This window comes from Perca flavescens, chromosome 8 (genome assembly GCF_004354835.1).
Source record: "Perca flavescens isolate YP-PL-M2 chromosome 8, PFLA_1.0, whole genome shotgun sequence".
Classification (NCBI taxonomy): Eukaryota; Metazoa; Chordata; class Actinopteri; order Perciformes; family Percidae; genus Perca; species Perca flavescens.
The window spans coordinates 29,543,618-29,563,945 of NC_041338.1; the positions used below are offsets into that span (position 1 = coordinate 29,543,618).

General features: G+C 41.5%; 1 protein-coding gene and 1 long non-coding RNA gene across 8 annotated transcripts in view; one reads left to right on the top strand and one right to left on the bottom strand.

Annotated features, from left to right (window-relative positions):
* Window positions 1-18,439, top strand: part of LOC114559845 (unconventional myosin-IXa) — a 159,322-nt gene extending 140,883 nt beyond the window's left edge. For 3 of the 7 annotated variants that reach the window (XM_028584826.1, XM_028584821.1, XM_028584823.1), the window contains exons 26-42: window positions 931-1,134; window positions 2,678-2,775; window positions 3,148-3,251; window positions 3,473-3,696; window positions 4,824-4,940; window positions 6,084-6,272; window positions 6,749-6,796; window positions 6,886-6,997; window positions 7,796-7,857; window positions 8,590-8,782; window positions 10,684-10,812; window positions 10,936-11,041; window positions 11,954-12,085; window positions 12,518-12,641; window positions 16,292-16,500; window positions 17,076-17,218; window positions 17,722-18,439. In XM_028584826.1, coding sequence (XP_028440627.1) covers window positions 931-1,134; window positions 2,678-2,775; window positions 3,148-3,251; window positions 3,473-3,696; window positions 4,824-4,940; window positions 6,084-6,272; window positions 6,749-6,796; window positions 6,886-6,997; window positions 7,796-7,857; window positions 8,590-8,782; window positions 10,684-10,812; window positions 10,936-11,041; window positions 11,954-12,085; window positions 12,518-12,641; window positions 16,292-16,500; window positions 17,076-17,218; window positions 17,722-18,098 — 2,571 coding nt within the window. In that variant the 3' untranslated portion in view covers window positions 18,099-18,439. The remainder of the gene's footprint in view (window positions 1-930; window positions 1,135-2,677; window positions 2,776-3,147; window positions 3,252-3,472; window positions 3,697-4,823; window positions 4,941-6,083; window positions 6,273-6,748; window positions 6,797-6,885; window positions 6,998-7,795; window positions 7,858-8,589; window positions 8,783-10,683; window positions 10,813-10,935; window positions 11,042-11,953; window positions 12,086-12,517; window positions 12,642-16,291; window positions 16,501-17,075; window positions 17,219-17,721) is intronic. The other 4 variants (XM_028584824.1, XM_028584825.1, XM_028584822.1 and 1 more) reach the window with 4 other exon arrangements.
* LOC114559847 (uncharacterized) lies at window positions 3,336-11,056 on the bottom strand. The gene is made up of 4 exons (XR_003693141.1): window positions 10,659-11,056; window positions 6,848-6,983; window positions 6,078-6,261; window positions 3,336-5,012 (listed from the first exon to the last, which is right to left on the bottom strand). It is a non-coding gene; the product is annotated as an uncharacterized LOC114559847 (long non-coding RNA).
* Window positions 18,440-20,328: the final 1,889 nt, after the last annotated feature.

Here is a 20,328-nt window from a genome sequence, read left to right on the forward strand (position 1 = left end):
ACACACACACACGCGGCTCGACGCACACACCAGCGCACAAGTATAAACATCAGGCCACTTACGTAGGATACGGCGAAAGCTCTGCGTGGAGCCTCCGCAGAACTATAAAACGGCCTTTACACATCACACACACACACACGCACACAGACATGGTTGATGCTAACACCGTGGTTTGTTCGTGTGTGCACACTAATCAGGTGTGATTAATCATGAGTCATTATAAGTTTAGGGTATATTTCTGATTCCGAAAATGTATTATATTTTTTTTACCATTTCTAATATTTACCTCTAATGAATTCCCCTCAATGCTAAAACCTCAGAATCAGATTCACTTTGATTTGCCACCTAAGGTCACACATACAAGGATTTAATGAACTGGTTTCTCATCCGCTCTCTGTGCTTAAAAAATACAGAAAATAAACTTACAGAAGTCAAACCAGCGTAGACATACAGCAGATCTACATAACAGATTGATAAATAGGAGAATAAAGAAGCACAGATACACTTACATAGATTCACTTTTACAGATGTTATTGCTGTATAGATATATGCTGTATAGATATGAACATAAACCTGTAAAAATGTTTAACTAACCCTGTGCAGACCTTCAAACAGCCTTATCTTCCTGGCCATTTCTTCTCTAAGAAAATAAAGTTTTATCAAATGCAATATGCGTAGTTAATCTCTGTTGATATCTGTATACACAGATGTATTTGTGTTGTTTATTTGAGTATCTGTAGTATTGGTCATTTTTTGCAAAATGTAAGAAGTCGTTACCTCATAAAAGAGAAGTATTAGGGCTCAACTAAGGTTCACTTAATTCAAGATCTCATATATATTCACACACACACACACACACACACACACACACACACACACACACACACACACACTAGCGGCTGACCTGATGTTCCTCTGGTTGCCTGGAAGCAGGTGGGCCGCCCTGGCCCCAAAAAGAAAGCGCGAATGTCCCGGACGCGCTCCGACTTCCTCACCCGCTGTAACTCTGAGGGGGCGACCCAGTCGGACGACGACGATGAATACTACATCCCCGCCCACTCCCACACGCTGCCCCCCTCCCTGTCTCCCCCACACGCCCACCCCGAGGCTGACTGTCACAGTGACTCCGAGATGGTAAAACACCGGGGCTCCGGAGGTCCCGTGGCCTCCGGGCAATCGACTTTTTCCTGTCCACTCAGGCCCCCTCCCTCCCTCCACCACCACTTTCCTCTCAGGTGGAGCTGTCTGAGCGGCAGGGGCGGAGCCTTTTAACACTGCTAACCCCACTGTCCCCGTACTGTTCACTCCTGTTGGGCTGTTTGACTACTGAGCTGCAGTCTGAAACCAAACAGACTGATGTTCTCTCCACTTCACTCAACCAGACCGTCACCGTGGCCGGTCTGCAGTCAGTCGCTTTGCACGTCGCTCTGCTGGCTGTTGGTTCGAAAATCAGCCCAAGCTGAGACATGTACGTTGTCACCTCTAGGCTCCACTCCCCTTTTCATCACACGAGAGTACTTGGAACACTTTGGAGTTTAATCTCGTAGTTTTCCTTCAGTACACGCATGCCACATGTAAGGACTGAAACAATTTTATAACCGTTATATATAACAGCCAAACCCTAACTTTATATATCACTTTATGATGAGATACAGCAGCAAGACTTTGCTTTTTAGAAGCTGGAACCAGCGAATGTTGTGTTTTTGGTGCATAAACAAGCTAAATGATTGTCTGTCAGAACTGTTCATTCTGTTGATCAATTAATCTAATAATTGAGTTCATGTTTTAGCACTAGTTCTGAATGAAAAGGTATTTGTTAGGTCAGCCTGCTTTTATTTTTTGTCATTAAAAGCACTGGCAACCGTCTCAAATGATGAGTTTTCTGCTGTTGGCACCCTTATCGAATTGAAATCTATAAACAGGTGAAGAAGAAAACGTCTCACAGTGTGGCAGTTGACTTGAAGGAAAACTTAAAGGTTAAAACTCAAAATCTATTAAAATACATGACTGTATCTACTTCCTCTTTAAGAACAATAAACAGAGATTTTCACAGGAAGAGCTGACTGAAGATCTTTCCATAAAAGGGTGAATTAAGATCTTCTCATATTTTTGGCCTGTCCTGAAAACTCAACAACACGCCTGGTGTTGCTCTGCACGCCGTCTTCTGCTCCTGCATGACGGAGCATACTCCAGCTCAGTGACTTCTCACTAACATCGTCGTTTTCTAACCGGATCTTGCAAGCATTAATTCTGTTTTTCTCTCAATATCTCTACATCAGCGTTATTCTCTGTGATATTGCTGATTTCACTCAATCTCTTCAGATCCGCTAGATTTATTGCATCAGTGCATTTAGTTGCATCACTAGAACCAGAAACCTCAATATTCCTTTTACATGATTTACAAACATTTACTGCAGTGATGTGGAACTATGCATTATATACTCTATGTTGTAGAACAAATTATATAAACATATTACTACATAACATGTAATATTTCTGTCAATAAGGCACAAACAGAGTAACCAACTTATGTTAAACAGGAAACTGAGCGGCTGTCGCCAAAAGCCCCAGCATCCTTTTTCAACCTCTTAACGTAGTTTCAGAACCTGTTCAGCCGATTTGAAATATCTGTTGCTGTATTATTTTTCTCACCCAGTTGTCATTGTCTGCTCTCCAGCCATCTCACAAAGACCAGAAGAAGATCCATAAGACCATGTCTTCAGGAGACCTGGGCAAGGTGGAGGTGCTCAGGAAAACCTCCAGTCAGGATGGAAGGTAAGATCCAAGTCTCTAATTCAATCTTTTTACACCGAAAATCTACCTTATAACTTCAGTCTTTAAATACATTTGAATCAGCTTATACATTTCTGTAGCAAAAGAAAGATTGACACGTTCAGTGTCCCATGAAAAAAGAGAACAACTGTGCGTGTTTGTTGCAGGGAAATTTGAAAACGATTCAGTTTTTTGCTGGCCGACCTCGTATTGAACCTGTGGTGATTTAGTAACTGCAGTGTGACATAGAGATGCATTTCTTGGGCCACCTAAATCAACTAACCCAGATCACTTTTTTTTTTTTTTTTTTCTCGGTTTTTGGTGGACATTTGTGTATACTTAAATTAAATGAATCTATTGTGTTGTGTGATTTAGCAGGATGAGAGGAAGGATACGATTCTGGAGTAAGACGAAGCACGGCGAGAAAAAACTGTCGAGAGAGAAGCAGGCCAGCAGGAGCGAATCGGGAGAGACACATGGTATAAAAAGTCACTGTGCAGACATATTTTAGTTTTGGTTAACCCTCCACATGGAGGTCAGCAGTCATGATGAGTAGCACAATACAGTATACCATAGAATATTATTTAATAAGGTAAAATATGATTTATGAAGAATTAATGCAAATTTAAGTATCTTGATTTAACAAGAATCGTTTTTTTAGTAATCCACCATCTCTCCATTTTTGTGTCCATCCTCCCAGAAGGCCCTTCTTCTCCTCCTCACAGTCCAGATTTGGAGGCAGCTCCCTCCCTGGGGGCCAGGGACAGTAAGGAGAACAAGGAGCCGTCTCCTAAGATGAGGAGGCGTCGCAGTGTGAAGATCAGCAGCATCGCTCTGGAACCCGCCCAGTGGCAAAACGACGCACTGCACATCCTCAGCTCGGCCCATGACTACCGCAGCATGAACGACTTCCTCATGAAGAAGGTCAGAGGGCAAACCTGTGTGTGTGTGTGTGTGTGTGTGTGTGTTGAGTGTGCATGTGTGTTGCAGGCAGGTCAGGAAACAACAGTCATTAAAGGCAAAAGCAGTGAAATAGGTTCATCAAGGTGAAGTTGTGAATGCTCTGCTCCCTGCTCTATGTTGGCACATACATTAACAACAACAAAAAACATATATCTACTCTTTTGAGTGCATGACAAAGCTCTTCTTCATCATAAACTGTCTTTTCTGTGAGTGTCCCCTCCGACTCTGTCTGTGAGTGCGTGTGGGTGGGAATCAGAACAAGACCCTAGTCACAGGTCAGGGGCTCTAAGGTTACTAATAGCCCACACCGATAGGCTTGTGATCCACAGCTTGCCCTTTATGGCGCTCTTCCCTGCGGCCCGGAGGAGAATGCGTGCGTGCGTGCGCGCTCACAGTATAGTGAGTTTCTGCCAGCCCTGTAAGAGTGTTGCATCATATTACCTGAAACTCAGGGTTCAAAGTAATCTTGAATGCGTAGTTTAAAGGTGCACTCCTTCATTGTTCTAGACCTACAATAGAACCCCCAAATCTTAAAGGGGCAGTTCCCCCAAATTTAAGGACATAATTGTGGTGTTATTCGTCCCGGTTTTGAGATATCTGTCTGTGAGATTTCCAGCGCCACCCCAACACAACTGAGCTTAACAGAACTTTGCTTGTTGAGATCACACAGCTGCTGAGCACTTATAAATGAATTTCATAAAATTAAACTCATAAAATCCTCTGTCATCCAGATAATGTTATAATTCATGTATAAAAGTCGTAAACGTAACACGAAGAATATGCAGCCACTCTCTGTGTCTGTTATGTGAATAGTGTCCTAATACACTTCTAACTACTACTACTACGTAAGATGATGCTATGATCAGATTCAAAATAGTACATTACCTTCATATTTTGTATATTTGTGTGCTAAAATTGCCTAAGAAGATGCATTTAAACCTTATTTTGAGGTGGAATAATCATTCTACAGTAGAGTTTCATTGCACAGCATCCACAATAAAGACAACTTTAAAAAGATGTCTTGGTAAACAGTTGCTTTTTTTCCATGAGCTGAGCTGTTAACGTGAAAATCTTTTTTGTCCCTTCAGATCGCCGACCTGGAGTCTGAAGACGGTAAGAAGGACACCATGGTGGACGTCGTCTTCAAGAAAGCGTTGAGGGAGTTCAGGATCAACATCTTCAACTCCTACTCCACTGCCCTGGCGGTGAGTCCTCGCTGCTCTTTTCTCTCTGTTTGTCCTCAGCTGCTTGAGGCACCACAGGATCTCTGTTCAGCTCTGCATCAGGAAGGTTGAGACAGGGAAGACTGGGACTAAAGTATATGAAATTGACCCTCACGCGTTATTATGGAACCCATGAAACTTCTAGGCAAGACCCACCCTTCAATATCAATATAATGTATCGCATACAATGGCAATAAAGATCTATCTATCTATCTAATAGCATTCACACTCTACTATTGGCCCAGGCGTCCATGCTTACGCTAGGTAACGTAACCCGATTTGTTCAGGTCCTATCCCCTGACCAATCAGCAATCCTAACCTTATCCACTCGAGGTCAATGCCTAACCCCAACCAATCGGCCTGCTTCGTAGGGCGGGATTTGCCTAGAAGTTACGTGGGATCCATAATAACGCGACCCTGACATACTGAGGCACCGAATATCTAAATATTCTGAATTTGAATAGATGAGTAATAAATGTTTACTGATGTTTTAGAGCAGTGGTTCTGAACCTTTTCAAGTCGCGACCCCCCAGAATAATATGGTTGGTGTTCGCGACCCCCGCCCCCACCCCCCTCGACAACAAGAGAAAGAGAGCTGCAACAGGTGTCTACTCGCCTCCCACTACTAATTTTGAGTGATTTTTGTGAATGCTCTGATTAATACATGTGAACAAATGCTTTGCTTTACAGTTTTAGTTTTAGCAGCTAGCCCCTAGCATTGTCCAATGTGCTCCAGGCTCTGTGGATTTTTGATGCATTTGTGACTTTTTCTCTGTCTCTGACCCGCCTTCAGACCCCTTTCTGTGTTCCAGGACCTGCTGGTTTACAAATTAAGCTCTCAATATACCACATGAAATGTACCAAACTCACACAATAATGTAGAAACCATTCCCCAGTCTCGAATATGTAATTACATTTTTTTTCTCACCAACCATCTGGCGACCCCCAGACATGATCTCGCAACCCCCTTGGGGCTTCCTACTCCACCGGGTGTAGAACCACTGTTTTAGAGGATTCATTTTCCATTTGAAACTCAAATAGTAGTACTTTTAACCTGTTTAAAAAAAAAAAGTAAAGTACTACTGCTGATTCTGAATGTTTTTCTTCCTTTGCCCTCACCACCAGATGGATGATGGGAAGAGTATCCGTTACAAGGATCTCTACGCCCTGTTCGAGCACATCCTGGAGAAGACCATGCGTCTGGAGCAGAGGGACTGGTGCGAATCGCCGGTGAAGGTGTGGGTCAACACCTTCAAGGTCTTCCTGGACGAGTTTATGACCGAGTACAAGCCCATGGAGGGAACTGTCGGCAGGGTAAGAAAGTTAAAAACTGGATGGATGGATGAAAGGAACAGAAATACTGAACAAAAAAAACTACAGGTTGAATTCCAAATAATGGTTGTGGGTAATATTAAGTATTTCGATTTATTATCAAATGCAGATGGAATTTTCTTCTCGACAATCTCTGATCATTGATTTAGGGTCCATTGTTCCTCTGCAAAGCTTATACGAGAGACCAGAGATTGTTTTGCTAAAGGAAAATGCAGTCAAAGGGGATCTAAAATTGAAATTACCTGTTAAATTAAATTTTAACCATAATTGTTCAAAGAACAATGGTTGGCTTTTTTCATTTTTTCCCGCTTGTCACTGGAACATTATGTACTGTTTTACTTATTTACTGCACTTTGCAATGCAAATAATATAAATACAATAGATATCAATTAATAACATGTGCATCACTAACAAGATATAAACAAAATGCACAAGGTAACACATTTGTGTCTTTTCAGGCTCCTAAGCGTGAACGTAAGAAGTCGAGGAAAAAGGAAACCGACATTGTAAGTTGTAAATTGAATGCAACAAAGTGTTTGGAATAAAAGCAATGATACCAGCTGAGCTGACTGGTGTCTCTGCTGCCTCCCTGCAGGTGGAAGAACACAACGGCCACATCTTCAAGTCCACACAGTACAGCATCCCCACCTACTGCGAGTACTGCTCCTCCCTCATCTGGATGATGGACCGAGCCTGCGTATGCAAATGTGAGGCTTGGACACAAACACACACACACACACACACACACACACACACACACACACACTTAAATAGATAGGTTGCTTTCACACTGCTACAGTATGTTGGTTTATTTGCAAAAAAATATATACGTCTCTCTTCTTTGGTGACACAAAGAGCTCACAAAGAAATAACCATGAGTATTGATTGGCAAGATTGCAGCTAGACCTTATACTTCATAAATATCGACAAACAACAAAAAGCAGGACAGAAAATGCAGTACTTGTACATTGTTGTGATGCGTGGACTTGACGCATTACTGGATGGTTGCTATATTTGAGTCACTTTTTAATAAGGAGCTGGTTATTGTACACAGAAACAAGCCTTCTTTTCACCTTCTGGTTGATCAGGGGAAAACATATGATGAGGTTTAATTGACTAGTGAAAGTCAAAGTTGAGTAATTCTCTGGAAAAAGTCCCCCGACCCCCCCCCCCCACCAGCAGTTCTTAATGTTCTCCTAACCAACTTACCCACAGGCACTCCCATGTCTGTAGTTTTTATTTCCGCCCACACAGCACATTACACCCTTTCCTACTCTCTCCCTGAGTGTCTAAAAAAGGTGATTAAACCTCATAAATCCATCTTCTATCTAGTTATAAGCTCCTGCTGCACTTTCAGTGAGCAGCAGACATCCCATCCAAACTCTCTGCCGCCTCGACGTTTACATCTTAGTCTTTGAGGTTGTGACTGACTGCAGCGGTTGTTGCTTATGTGTGGAGATTGTAGGAGTTCCATCAGTCTGATTGTGTTGTTCTGTTGTCTGCAGTGTGTCGCTACGCCTGTCACAGAAAGTGCTGCTCTAAGATGACCACCAAGTGCAGTAAAAAGGTAGGAGGAGATTTTCTATCTGAAGGTTTCTTGTTTCAGGATGTAATATTATAATGGTGTTAAAATGCAAAAAGACAACAATAGATATCAATATCATAGCACATCAGTTATCATTTATCACTAATCAAAGCAATTATTCAGTTTTAGCCTACTTGATTTACTTTGTGACTTTATGTTACCTAACCGAGTAAAGAAATTAGGATTCCTGCCTCGTATTTTTTCCATTGTGTGTTTCTGTTGTCGTTATTCATACATAGATATGTTCTCTGTAAACCTAAAAAGAAAAATTTAGAAATAACTTGAATAATAACTTTAAAAAACCTTGGTTAAAAAAAGGACCATAATTGCTGCTTTTTTGACAAAAGTTTGATCAACAAATAAAATAAATTATATTCAGTCCTTAGGTCTTCTAGCTTGTTTGTTTATTACACTCTAATGAGTTACAGTTGCAAACTCTGCTGTGTCAACTTTTTTCAAGTGAAATATGTACCTTATATATACAGTATGTAATATGTAAAGAAGACATAAAACTTCTTCTCATTAAAAGCAATAAAACACAACTATGCTCCATTCAATACACACAAGTATTTTAAGTAGTTACAGTGAGTGAGTTTATCTATTGCATCATTCACTATCATGATGTAATTATTACGGGGGCCACAGTCCACTGGTCAGACAAAGTTACACACAGTAGGCTTTAATGTAACGTGTTGCTGTGTTTGTGTCAACTAGTACGACCCGGAGCTGTCGTCGCGGCAGTTTGGCGTGGAGTTGTCCCGTCTAACCAGCGAGGAGCGAACGGTTCCCCAGCTGGTGGAGAAACTCATCAACTACATCGAGATGCACGGCCTCTACACGGAGGGAATTTACAGGAAGTCGGGCTCCACCAATAAGATCAAAGAACTCCGCCAGGGGCTGGACACAGGTGAGACGGACCCTAAAATCCTCTGCTTGAGTATCTGTGTATCGTCTGTGTTTTCATATAATTAATGTTCATTCTTAATTCATTCATTTTGTGCTTCTGTTGTGAAAACAATGTTAGCTAACGTGATGATATTTGAAAGTTAACACCAGTAGCTGATTTTGAAATGAAAGTCATCAAATAATGTAAATATACTACTACTAGTAGTAGGTATTCTGTACTACTTCTAAATAAACGATATAGTGATATAGACTGAATAACTGTAATTAGGGCTGCAACTAACGATTATTTTAATAATCGATTAATCTGTTGATTATTTTTTCGATTAATCGATGAATCGGATAAAAAAAAGCATTAATTTACATAAACTCAATACATACATACTTATTGTTTTAGTTAATAGTTGTGTAAAGGTAAGTAAACCAAATAGCAGATACAGACAAGACACACAGACAGACAGAAAGACAGACAGACACACACACACACACACACACACACACACACACACACACACACACACACACACACACACTTATTCATTAAATGATTACCATCATTGTAGTAAGTGCAAGTTAAGTTCGTTTATACACCACACACTATTATATTTGTCAACAATAACTGATATGGGACAAAGCACATAATATATACATAACAGATTAAAAAATTAATGAGCCAAAAAAGGCGAGTGAATAAAACAGTGTCTTTAGTCTTGCAAAGTATACACCCCTGCTTTATTACTGTTATTACCGAGCTAACGCTAGCTTGTCATGCTAGTCAGCTGGATAACGAGTAAACAGCAGCACCAGAAGAGCTACTGGAGGGACGGTACGTTCCTCCCTTCAGAACGGAACAGAAGTAGGATAGTGTAGTGACTTTACCCTGCTGTTGAACTCCCTTCCTCCTCATCAACGACTCCAACATGTTTACGTTTTAGGTGCTGACTCATCACCGTGGTGCGCCCGTGCCATGCCGTGTCGCTTTTGTTTATCTTGCAATTAACACGTTTTTGATTTATTTAGTGTGAAATGCTCCCACACCTTGGATGACTTGGGTCGTACTGATTTCTCTGCCTCCGCCGAGTGTTTCAGAACAACGTTACGGGTCTCTCCGGTCTCTCTCCGTATTTCCTCTACCCCTGCTCTGCTCTTTTTTCTTTTCTTTCGCTCCGCGCTGCGCTCAACTCAAAATTTTTTTTTTATCTCCGCGACTAGGTTGCCTAATAGTTGCGCGACACAACGAATCGATAATTAAATTCGTTGCCAACTTTTTTATTAATCAAATTTTATTGATTCGTTGTTGCAGCCTTAACTGTAATGTCGCGCTAACACAAAAATCGCTTCCGGGTGGACAAACTGCAGTTGATTTGAATTGCAGATATGTGAAGTCAGCAAATTTGTTTATTTCTGTTGTCCTTTCAAGCCATAACTATAATGTTTAAAGATATATAGTTCAACATGGAGGTCCGACCTATCTGTCGTCTCTGCTGTGCTTATTTTCTTAACAGTGTTGCTTTAAATTAGGTCTCCAACCTAAGTCAAAGTCAAAGTGTTTACATATGAAAGCATCATAAATGTATTTTAGATGAATGAGATGAGAGTATATTCAGTTGTTCCTTGCCCATGTTTTGCTCAGCACTGTTAAATTGTATGTATGGGACGCAAGAGGGTTTTTTTTACCCGGAAGTTATTGTAAACAAACATTGTGATTTGATATAAATATATAAAAACTAAACCTTTCCGAAAAAACTGAAACTAAAATTAAATTAAAAAGTCAAAACTGAAATAAACTAAAAAGGAATTATAACCTTGTTTACTACTAGGTCTTCTTCTACTACTTCTAAATAAAGTATATACAGTCACAAACAGAGCAGTTGATTCACCTGAACGTATCTTTGTGTGTTCCAGATGTGAGCGTTGTGAACCTGGATGACTACAACATCCACGTCATTGCCAGCGTTCTCAAACAGTGGCTCCGTGACCTGCCCAGCCCTCTCATGACCTTTGAGCTGTACGAGGAGTTCCTCAGGGCCATGGGTAAGCTTATATTCAGCCCCTTCAGTGGCTCTGCTTGTCTGTCCGGAGGCTCTTCCATCTGAGAATCAGTATCAGAAGGGAAGACGCTACTCGGTCTGAGGGTGTGTTTGTTTTCCTTTCCAGGTCAGCCAGACAAGCGGGAGGTGATCCGCGGGGTGTATTCTGTGATCGACCAGCTCAGCAGGACGCACCTCAGCACGCTGGAGCGCCTCATCTTCCATCTGGTCAGGTGAGTGATGAGATGTGTTCAGATCATTTACTTTAATAAATAACAGAAATACTACAAGTAAAGGTTCTGCATTCCCTACAAAAGCATTATCAACAAAATGTACTCAAAGAATCAAAAGTAAAAATGATCAGAATGGGCCCTGTTATATCATTATAATACCAGACCAATAGCTATTGATGTAAAAATTACATTAATGTTATAGCTTGTCGAGGTGAAGCTCATTTTAAATGCTTTTTATACTTTTGGTCTATAACACAGCATCATATTTTATATACTGATCACACGTTTTGTTTGTAAAATCAGGTGATGAGATAAGAGTCAACATCAGCATTACATCAGCACAACAACATGAGCCAACACTTAAACATATTCTGCTTTATGCGTAGTTACTTATTTATTACTCTGTACCTCCTACTGTGACCTGTACAATATGCCATTTCATATTCATCTGAATATATTATTCCTACCTGCGTATAAAATATGTGTTTATAGTGTACATATTACCATTACCACTATTATTATTATTATTATTATTATTATTATTATTTTTGTTTCTTATTATGTTTTTTGTGTATCTTTCTATTTTATTCAAATTTAATGTGTATTTTTCTTATTTTGCTGTGTTGCATTTGAGCTGCTGTGACAAGTGAATTCCCCCAGTGTGGGATCAATAAAGTCTATCATATTTCATTACAGCTTCGGGCAAGACAGCCTGCGTCTAAAAAAATGGATTTAGAAATAATATCTGATCTGTATAATGTTTTTCAGGTTCTCACTGATTATCAAACATGCTGTATTAGCTGTCTCGCCCTCATGTCGTCTAGTCTGTTGTGTTTGCTGGGAATGTGTGTCATACTCTGACACATTTGGATTACCAGGATTATATTGTTTGTGTGTGTGTGTGTGTTTCAGGATCGCCCTCCAGGAGGAGACTAACAGGATGTCAGCCAACGCCCTCGCCATCGTGTTCGCTCCCTGCATCCTTCGCTGCCCCGACACCATCGACCCGCTGCAGAGCGTCCAAGACATCAGCAAGACCACAGCGTACGTCCACTGTCCTCGACTATCCTCTGTGGTTTCCCAAATTAACTCTTTGGCTCACTAAATAGGTCTTGTAAAGAAAATAACTGCGTAACAGAAACGTTTTTTGAATTAAAAAAAGTGTATAGAATAGAAATGTTTTTATTTTTGTAAAGATTAAGGTATATTGTTTTTGTTTTTACCTATGTATATTATTTCTTATTGATCTCACACTCAAAGTGTGTTGCAACATGAGGCTGACCATGTTTAAACCAGAGTTAACTGTCTAGACAGTGGTGAATCAAATATCGTGATGCTTTAATGTCACCACCAAGTGTGTACGGAGGCCTGTAGGGACAAACTTGGAGAGCAGAAAAGACTTTTATTTATGAATAGCTGGTGCAACTCTATTCTATTTGTATTCTGTTCTAAAGTGATCACTCCTATGGGTTATAGGTGTGTGGAGCTGATCATCAACGAGCAGATGAGCAAGTACAAAGCTCGTCTGAAGGACATCAGCAGTCTGGAGTTTGCAGAAAGCAAAGCCAAGAGCAGACTGACCCACATCAGGAAGTCCATGGTAAGATCAGACTACTGTCAGTCATCTGACTGCAGCCGTCGAGGCTTCTATACTAAGTTACATACTCATGTTGTTAAGTGTGAATAATCCTTATTGCCTGGCATTGACATGGATGTTTTGCCTATTTGTTCCTCTCACTCATCATTTAAATGGTGACACAACAGTTTTCAGCGCCACGGGCAGCTGCCATGGTTTTCACTCAGCCATGGCAGGAGTTCATTCATACATCTTTCATCAACAGATTTTGCTGTGGGGTCTGTTTTGTAGCACACGCAAAAAGCTGACAAAACTCAAAGGGATATACCTTAAGCATATACACAGCAGGACACTATAAATGTTTAAAATTCTTCTCATCAAGGCTACACGTGTGCCGCAACCCTCCCTTTTTATAAGAACATTTTTAACTATGTTGACTAAACCCTGCATGTTCCTTTTATCTTCTAACTTACTTTACAGTCGCAGCAGATGCCGAAACAGGCTGTCAGGAACTCCCCAAAAAAATGTCTTCTGTTCAGAATATCCATATACAAGACAGTTAGTAAATAGTAATGTTGCTCAGATTGGACATTTAAATTAATACATTTAAATCACAAGTAAGAAGAGAAAATAAGCATAGAATTAAGATAACTACACAGGTAACAGGCAAATTTAAAAACAAACAGCTGAACATGATTGTTGCAATACTATAGCTTTTTTTCACAGCAAAGGCCCTAATTTAACGATCTGAAACGCAAGTATCAAACGCCAAACGCAAGTAGCTTTGTGGGCGGATGTCTGGTGCTGTTGCTATTATACCAGCGGGATAAATGACTCTTGCGCCCAAAGCAAATATAAAATGGGTTGGTCTGAAGTAGGTACATTACTCATAGGTGTGGTTTGGGCGTAACGTGCAATAAACCAATCAGAGCGTTATCTCACATTCCCTTTAAAAGCAGGCATGTTTCATGGCAAATTGCTCAACACATCCATGAAACTTTGAAATGTTCTGTAAAACAAGGTCATATTTTTCCTTGTATTTATGTATGATTTGCAAAAATGGCCACTTCTGGGTCAGTGAGATGAGAGAAGCAAAGTGTATGCGCGTTGTGCACACTCTACATTACAGCCAAGCATGCGCCCGTAAAATAGCATCTGAATAATGCGCTACTGACTTTAGACCAGCTTTTTCCTGGTCTGTGGCGGAATTGTTTTCAGAAACTGCAAAATAGCACCAGGGAACGTTTGCGCTGGAACACGCCTCCTTTTTTTGCTGAACCGCTCCCGGGAGCATAAGTTCTTCCCTTAAATTACCGACCTGAGTCTGTGGAGGGAAACGTCTGCTGTGCGTCGGGTGCTAAATAAGGATGATACATGCGTCGGTGAACAAAGTCAATTGCGCTGGGTGCAAGATAGGGCCCCAACTCTCAACCAGAATTATGAAAACTTTCCATTGTATTAGTCATGCAAAATAGCAGAAGCAGTGACTAACACTCATTATGTAACTTCCTATTAATACATTTTAACAAGGAATGAAGTTACTAGCTCTGTAATATGTCTTTCTAGCAAAGAAACAGTAACAGCAAGATGCTGCCGACTTGTTGGTGATTATCAAGCCTCTCCAATTTCTCTACCAACAAGCTGTATCTAAACTATCCCAATAAGCGTGGCTTTAAAGATTTGCAGATCAAAAGATGTCTGGATATTTTGGTTAAAACTAGGCAAAATTATGTCAAAAAGTGATTTTTTTTTGTTTTGTTTCAAAGATTATATTTCAACATGTAGTTAGGTAATACAGTGGTGGAAAAAGTGTTTGGATCGTTTACTTAAGTAAATAACAGTGATAATTCACTACAGAAATACTACAAGTAAAGGTTCTGCATTCCCTTCATCAACAAAATGTACTCAAAGAATCAAAAGTAAAAATGTGTATTTGTCAGAATGGGCCCTGTCAGTGTTATGTAATTATATTACCGGACCAATAGTTATTGATGTAAAAACTACTTTAATGTTATAGCTTGTCGAGGTGAAGCTCATTTTAAATGCTTTTTATACTTTTGGGTAGTCCCATCAATAACACAGCATCATATTTTATATACTGATCACACGTTTTGTTTGTAAAATCTTAATCCAAAAAAGTATATTAGTTGTCAAATAAATATAGTGGAGCACAAAGTACAATATTAGCCTCTGAAATGTAGTGCAGTAGAAGTATAAAATAGAATAAAATTAACATATTCAAGTACAAATTTGAGGTTCTTGTACTTTACTAAGTACAGCACTTGAGTAAACATACTGTACTTAGTTACATTCCACCACAGAAACAGATATATTTAAATAAAGTGTCTTAAAAAACTCACTTCTCAACCAAATTTTGCTCATTTTTAATTGCCTAGAACTACAAATCACCAAATCCATTCTTTATCACAGTTCCCTAACCCTATTCTGTCCTTCCTTCCTTCCTTACTTCCCCCACCCCTCCTTCCAGAAACCTGTACTAATTGCGGTTAGGTTTATGAGCATAACCCGCACTGCCACCCCGGTATGTATGCCCCTCTCGCTCCATGTGCCTGCCCACCACCGCCACCAGTCCTGTCCGTTATTATACATCCATGGTCCTGTCCTGTCTGTCAGCATATCTGATCCGTCAACTCAAACTGTCTGTTACCTCCAGCCACAGTACTCGTCACGTCTGTCTGTAGCTTTTTTTTAGGATGTCTGACCTTCTGTTTATGTATTTGTCACTGTTGTCAGCGTTGTTGCTTAACACGGTTATGGAATAATTCATAAGATCCTCGAGCGATAACCCCCAAAATAAACATTGCTTGTTAATATTGTTAATGTTTCTACCTAAATTCAAATTCAAATTCAATTTTACATATACATTTAATGTAAAAACAGTGTGATATTGTTATATTCAGTATTGTTATGTGGCTTTCAGCAGGCATTATTGAGTTCAAGTATGAAATACAGTAGACATGCGTAGTGTTAGGTAATCATTTTGTTACTGTTTTGTTTGTGTTTTTAGAGAATGTCTGCTTCAATCACATTTATTGCTTAGAGACTTGATGAATAAATAATACAGAGCACTGCCTGCCACTTGACATCAGTTCTATTGACTCGAGACTTGGACTTTTCAAATTGGCTTTGATCCTTTTTAAAGGAATGTATTGAACAAGAAACCGATCAATTATTTATTTATTCAGATTAAAAATGCTTTGGGTGCCAAACGTGTCACCGTAACTTTCCGCAGAGAATGCAGGGTTAGCCCTATGTCGTGAGCGCTCTGAGAGAGCAGCACTGACTGCTCTTTGCTTTCTGTTTTTGATCCACAACTTATTAACATGCAGCCTAACACAGCTAAACTTAAGGTAATGCCGTGTGTGTGTGTGTGTGTGTGTGTGTGTGTGTGTGTGTGTGTGTGTGTGGCAAAAGTTTATGTGTGTGGTAATAATCAGCTGACCTCATAGTTTCTTAGCCGTGATGTTGTGAACTGATGTCGTCAATGCATCATCTGTGTAGCTAGCCAGTATGTGGTCAAAACATCCAAGCGTGTCTATAGCGAGTCGGCTGTCTGTGCTCCATCGCTGTCACTGTCAACAACAAAAGAAGAAGGTTTTTATTAATATTGGTCAGCTTCCACTAACACACTCTCTTGCTCTGTGTGCTTGCAGTGCAAAGGCCGTGTTCGGCAAAGCAGCACCCACACGCCCTCGCCTCCTCTCAGCCCCAGAGTGCCCCCTGTGGTTGTGGATGGAGAAACAGGAGGAGGAGGAGGAGGAGAGGAGGCAGCAGAGGCGGGGCAGAACGAGCCGCAGCAGCTGGCGATGCAGCAGGAAGAGCGAATCCTCACCGAGCAAATTGAGAGTCTGCAGAAAGAAAAGTACGACGTCTCTGTGGTTGAACTGTTTGGATGACATTGGAAGTGTTGTGTTTAATGTGTCACACAAAGTTGGTACACAAGCTACCAAAGCACAGGAAAGGTAGTAATTAGTTAGACACTTCAGCGGATCCCTCAATCATGGCCAAAAAACTGCGAACTGGTAGCTGTGTAGGAATGAGCACCTTTCTTTCTGTTCCCTGTGGCTCTCGCAGTATGTCATTACTCCGCAATCTGTTACATTGATCCCTTCAGGAACACACAAATACAGAATAATCTCTTATCAGGCCAAAATGTATGGATTTAGTATGGATTGCTCACAGGCCAAGGTGGATCTTAAGGTCAGTCTGTAGTACAAATTGTTAATTGCACGCATTAGGAAAGCCCCTACATTTTAAATATAAATAAAATAATTTAGATAAACCTGTAACCTATTATTTGTGTGTGTGTGTGTGTGTGTGTGTGTGTGTGTGTGTGTGTGTGTGTGTGTGTGTGTGTGTGTGTGTGTGTGTGTGTGTGTGTGTGTGTGTGTGTGTGTGTGTGTGTGTGTGTGTGTGTGTGTGTGTGTGTGTCGGTAGGGAGGAGCTGACATATGAGATGTTGATCTTGGAGCCGCGGACATCGGACGATGAGACTCCTGAATCTGAAGCATCAATCGGCACAGCAGACAGCTCTGAGAACATCACCATGGAGACGGAGGGAGCCACTTCAGAGCCCATAGGTACGAGTGCCTGTGCATCCGTGCGCGTGCGCATGCGTGTGCCGAACTGGAAAAGATTGGATGTCCTGTGACTTGGGCTTTTTACACTGCCATGAAAAAGTCAGATATTAGCAAAAAAAAACTTTGGCCTGCAGTCTGAACGTAGCCGTAGTTACTCAACTTTTCTGTCAGAGATGCATCTGTGTCTTGATTACTGTTTATAAGTTAGCCAAGGTTAATTGATTGACTAAAGCTGTATGTTGTATATGCTGTATGTTTATCTTTCTCTTTTTAATGTTTGTTGTATGTCATGTGTGTGTCTTCTGAATAGACCTTGAGTCTGGCAGTAAAGTATATGTTGTTGATGATGAATAAGTGTTGTAATCACATCCTCACTTTTGAAGGGGTTAAATGTGTCTGTACAGTATATTGGCAGCATGGTTAGTTTAATCCGTAACATTGCTTGGGCAGGATTAAGTGTTGTGTAATGTGTTTAACCCCTCTGCTGCTCCCTCTCTCCGCAGAGCGCGCCACTTACCACTTCAGAAAGTCGGAAGCAAAGGGCAGACGAGCTTTGCGCCGCCAGCCCGACTCCCAGGACTCCGCAGACTCCATCTCCACCATTTCCTCCTACCACCCCTCTTCCTCTCTCTCCTCCGGCTCTCCCTCCCCTCACTACCGCTTCCGCTCCTCCTCCTCCGGGCCCCTGCTCACCTCCTGCGGTTTGGGGGCCCCGTTGGCCGAGGCGGAGGGGAGCCACGGAGCTGGTAAGACCCGCCACAGGCTCAGGCTCAGCCGCAGCTCCCCCCGCGAGCCCTCAGGAAGCCACCGGAGGGAGTCTGACTTCAGCTCGGGGCCCCAGCAGCTGGTTCTGTACGGCAGCAACGAGTTCATGGTGTGAAGCCGAGGAGGGAGGGGAGAACGCCAGAAGCCGCCTGTCGGCGTGCAGGAAGGGTGTACGTGAAGGGGGAGTCCAGGGTTGAACGAGGCTGGCCACGGGGCGAGGTTGGCGCCCAGTGTCGCCTGCTGCCCCTCCTCAGTGCCCACCCCCCCTCCTCCCCCGGTCCAGTCAGAGCAGAGCGCTGTGGGAATAAAAAGAAGATGAGACTGGAAATATGACACGGGAACAGAATGACCGGTCAAAGAAAGAGGGCTGATGAAAGCTGGAACAGAGTGAAGTGAGAACACATGGTCGGCCATGTTTGTCGACCCTCTGATCTCAGTGGTGTTAACCCCCCACCCCACCCCTGCTGGAGCACCAGGGGTTGGTCAGAGGTGAGAGAGAGAAGAAGGGAAGGACGGTTGGTGTGACACAGAGGAAAACCCACACCTGCAAAGCCAAATCTTATAGTGCCCCATCTTGATTTTTTAGCATGTGGGCAGGTGGATAAAGCAACCCAGAAGAAATGTAGCCGTACTGACTGAACTGGCGGACATTTTGTCTGTAACCAGCGCCAAGCTAAGTCTGCTTTTTACGTTTACACAGTACACACCAGCCAAGAGGCTGCATGCTTCTCCATCACACTTTTTCCTACGTCAGTTTGAAGAGACTGTACAGAAATATGTAACCTTATTATTATTAATTATTATTATTATTATTATGTTACAGAGGAAAAAAATTTACATAGGAAGAAACTCCAGTGCTGCTCCTGGGTCGTTCATTGTTGATTAATCTCTATTTCCTGTTCTCTATTTTGCAAAGCAAAGTGTCTGGAATTTAGGTTCCACTTTTGTTTCCGTGCTGGTTTTGTTCCGCCTACTGTCATCTGTTTTTATATTTCTCTTTTCTTATTTCACAATGAATAGAGCCGATTTTTGGGTGTCCTCGGGTTATACTTTTGAAAAATAATAATAGAAGGAAAAGCTGTCAATCTGCGCTCATAGTGCTACGCGTCTGGTGTCACATTTACTTTACCTGAGGTGTCAAATGTCAGCCATAAGTGTATTGTATCTGTCTTTGCCTGCAAGCTTTTTGTTGTCCCTTCTGGGTTTGTTTTTTTTTCTCCAGAAACATCAGTGTTACAACGTCAGGACTTGAATTTCTTTTCTTCTTCTTTTTTTTTTACGTATATATAAATGTATATTATTGCTGTATTATAGGTGTTGGAATTGATATCCAAGATGTCATGCTTTTGTTGTCAATATTGTTTCATGGTTTGTTTTTTGTTCAGATGAAAGCCATTTTTTCCTGTGTGTGTGTGTGTGTGTGTGTGTGTGTGTGTGTGTGTGTGTGTGTGTGTGTGTGTGTGTGTGTGTGTGTGTGTGTGTGTGTGTGTGTGTGTGTGTGTGTGTGTGTGTGTGTGTGTGTGTGTGTGTGTGTGTGTGTGTGTGTGTGCGCGCGCGTGTGTGTGTGTGTGAATGAATGAATGAATGAATGAATAATTCCTGCCACTGTATCAGCTCCCACTTTGTGCATGTGTAGTCTTCTCTGCACACACATACACTAGAGCTTCCCCCCAAAACATGTTCTTGTAAAGGTGAAAAAAGTCTCTGCAACCATCAAGTGACACTACCTTACTCAGACTTGTGAAATGTTCAATTAGTCTTGAGTTTTTTTTTTTTTTTTTTTTTTTTTTGCACCAGTGGGGGATCTTATGCACTCACAAACACACTCTCAAACCGTCCATAATGTCCTCTGAGCCATCCAGAATACTCTATTCTTCTCTTTTACCATAACAGTAGCTCTTCCATCCTCTCCTGGCTCTAGCTGTGAGAGGCAGCATTTAACCTTCCTGTTAACCAGACGAAAACAAGTAGCAACGAACTCAGACCGTCTACGTGTTTCTGCATATTCTTACTCTCTTTCTGTCTCTGTCCATACACTATGTAAACAGTCAGCGTAATATTCAGTTGTATGGCCCTATTCAGTAGCTTAACAGCAATGATGTCTCCGTACTTTAGCTGCAATATCTCTCCTTGCTTGCTGCGTCTGTGATCAGATGCTTTTGAGCCACCTTTGCTCGGATCTCACCAACACAATCGGTGTTAATCAATTGTTCCTTGAAGCTGGAAGTCTCCCTAAAGACCGTGCTGATCTCAGTTTTGATGCAGTTGTTGAGACTTGCATCGCTGTTTCGGAGGTTAGCTGAAAGGACTAAACTGATTCCTGGTCAAATACCTTTAAGCTGATA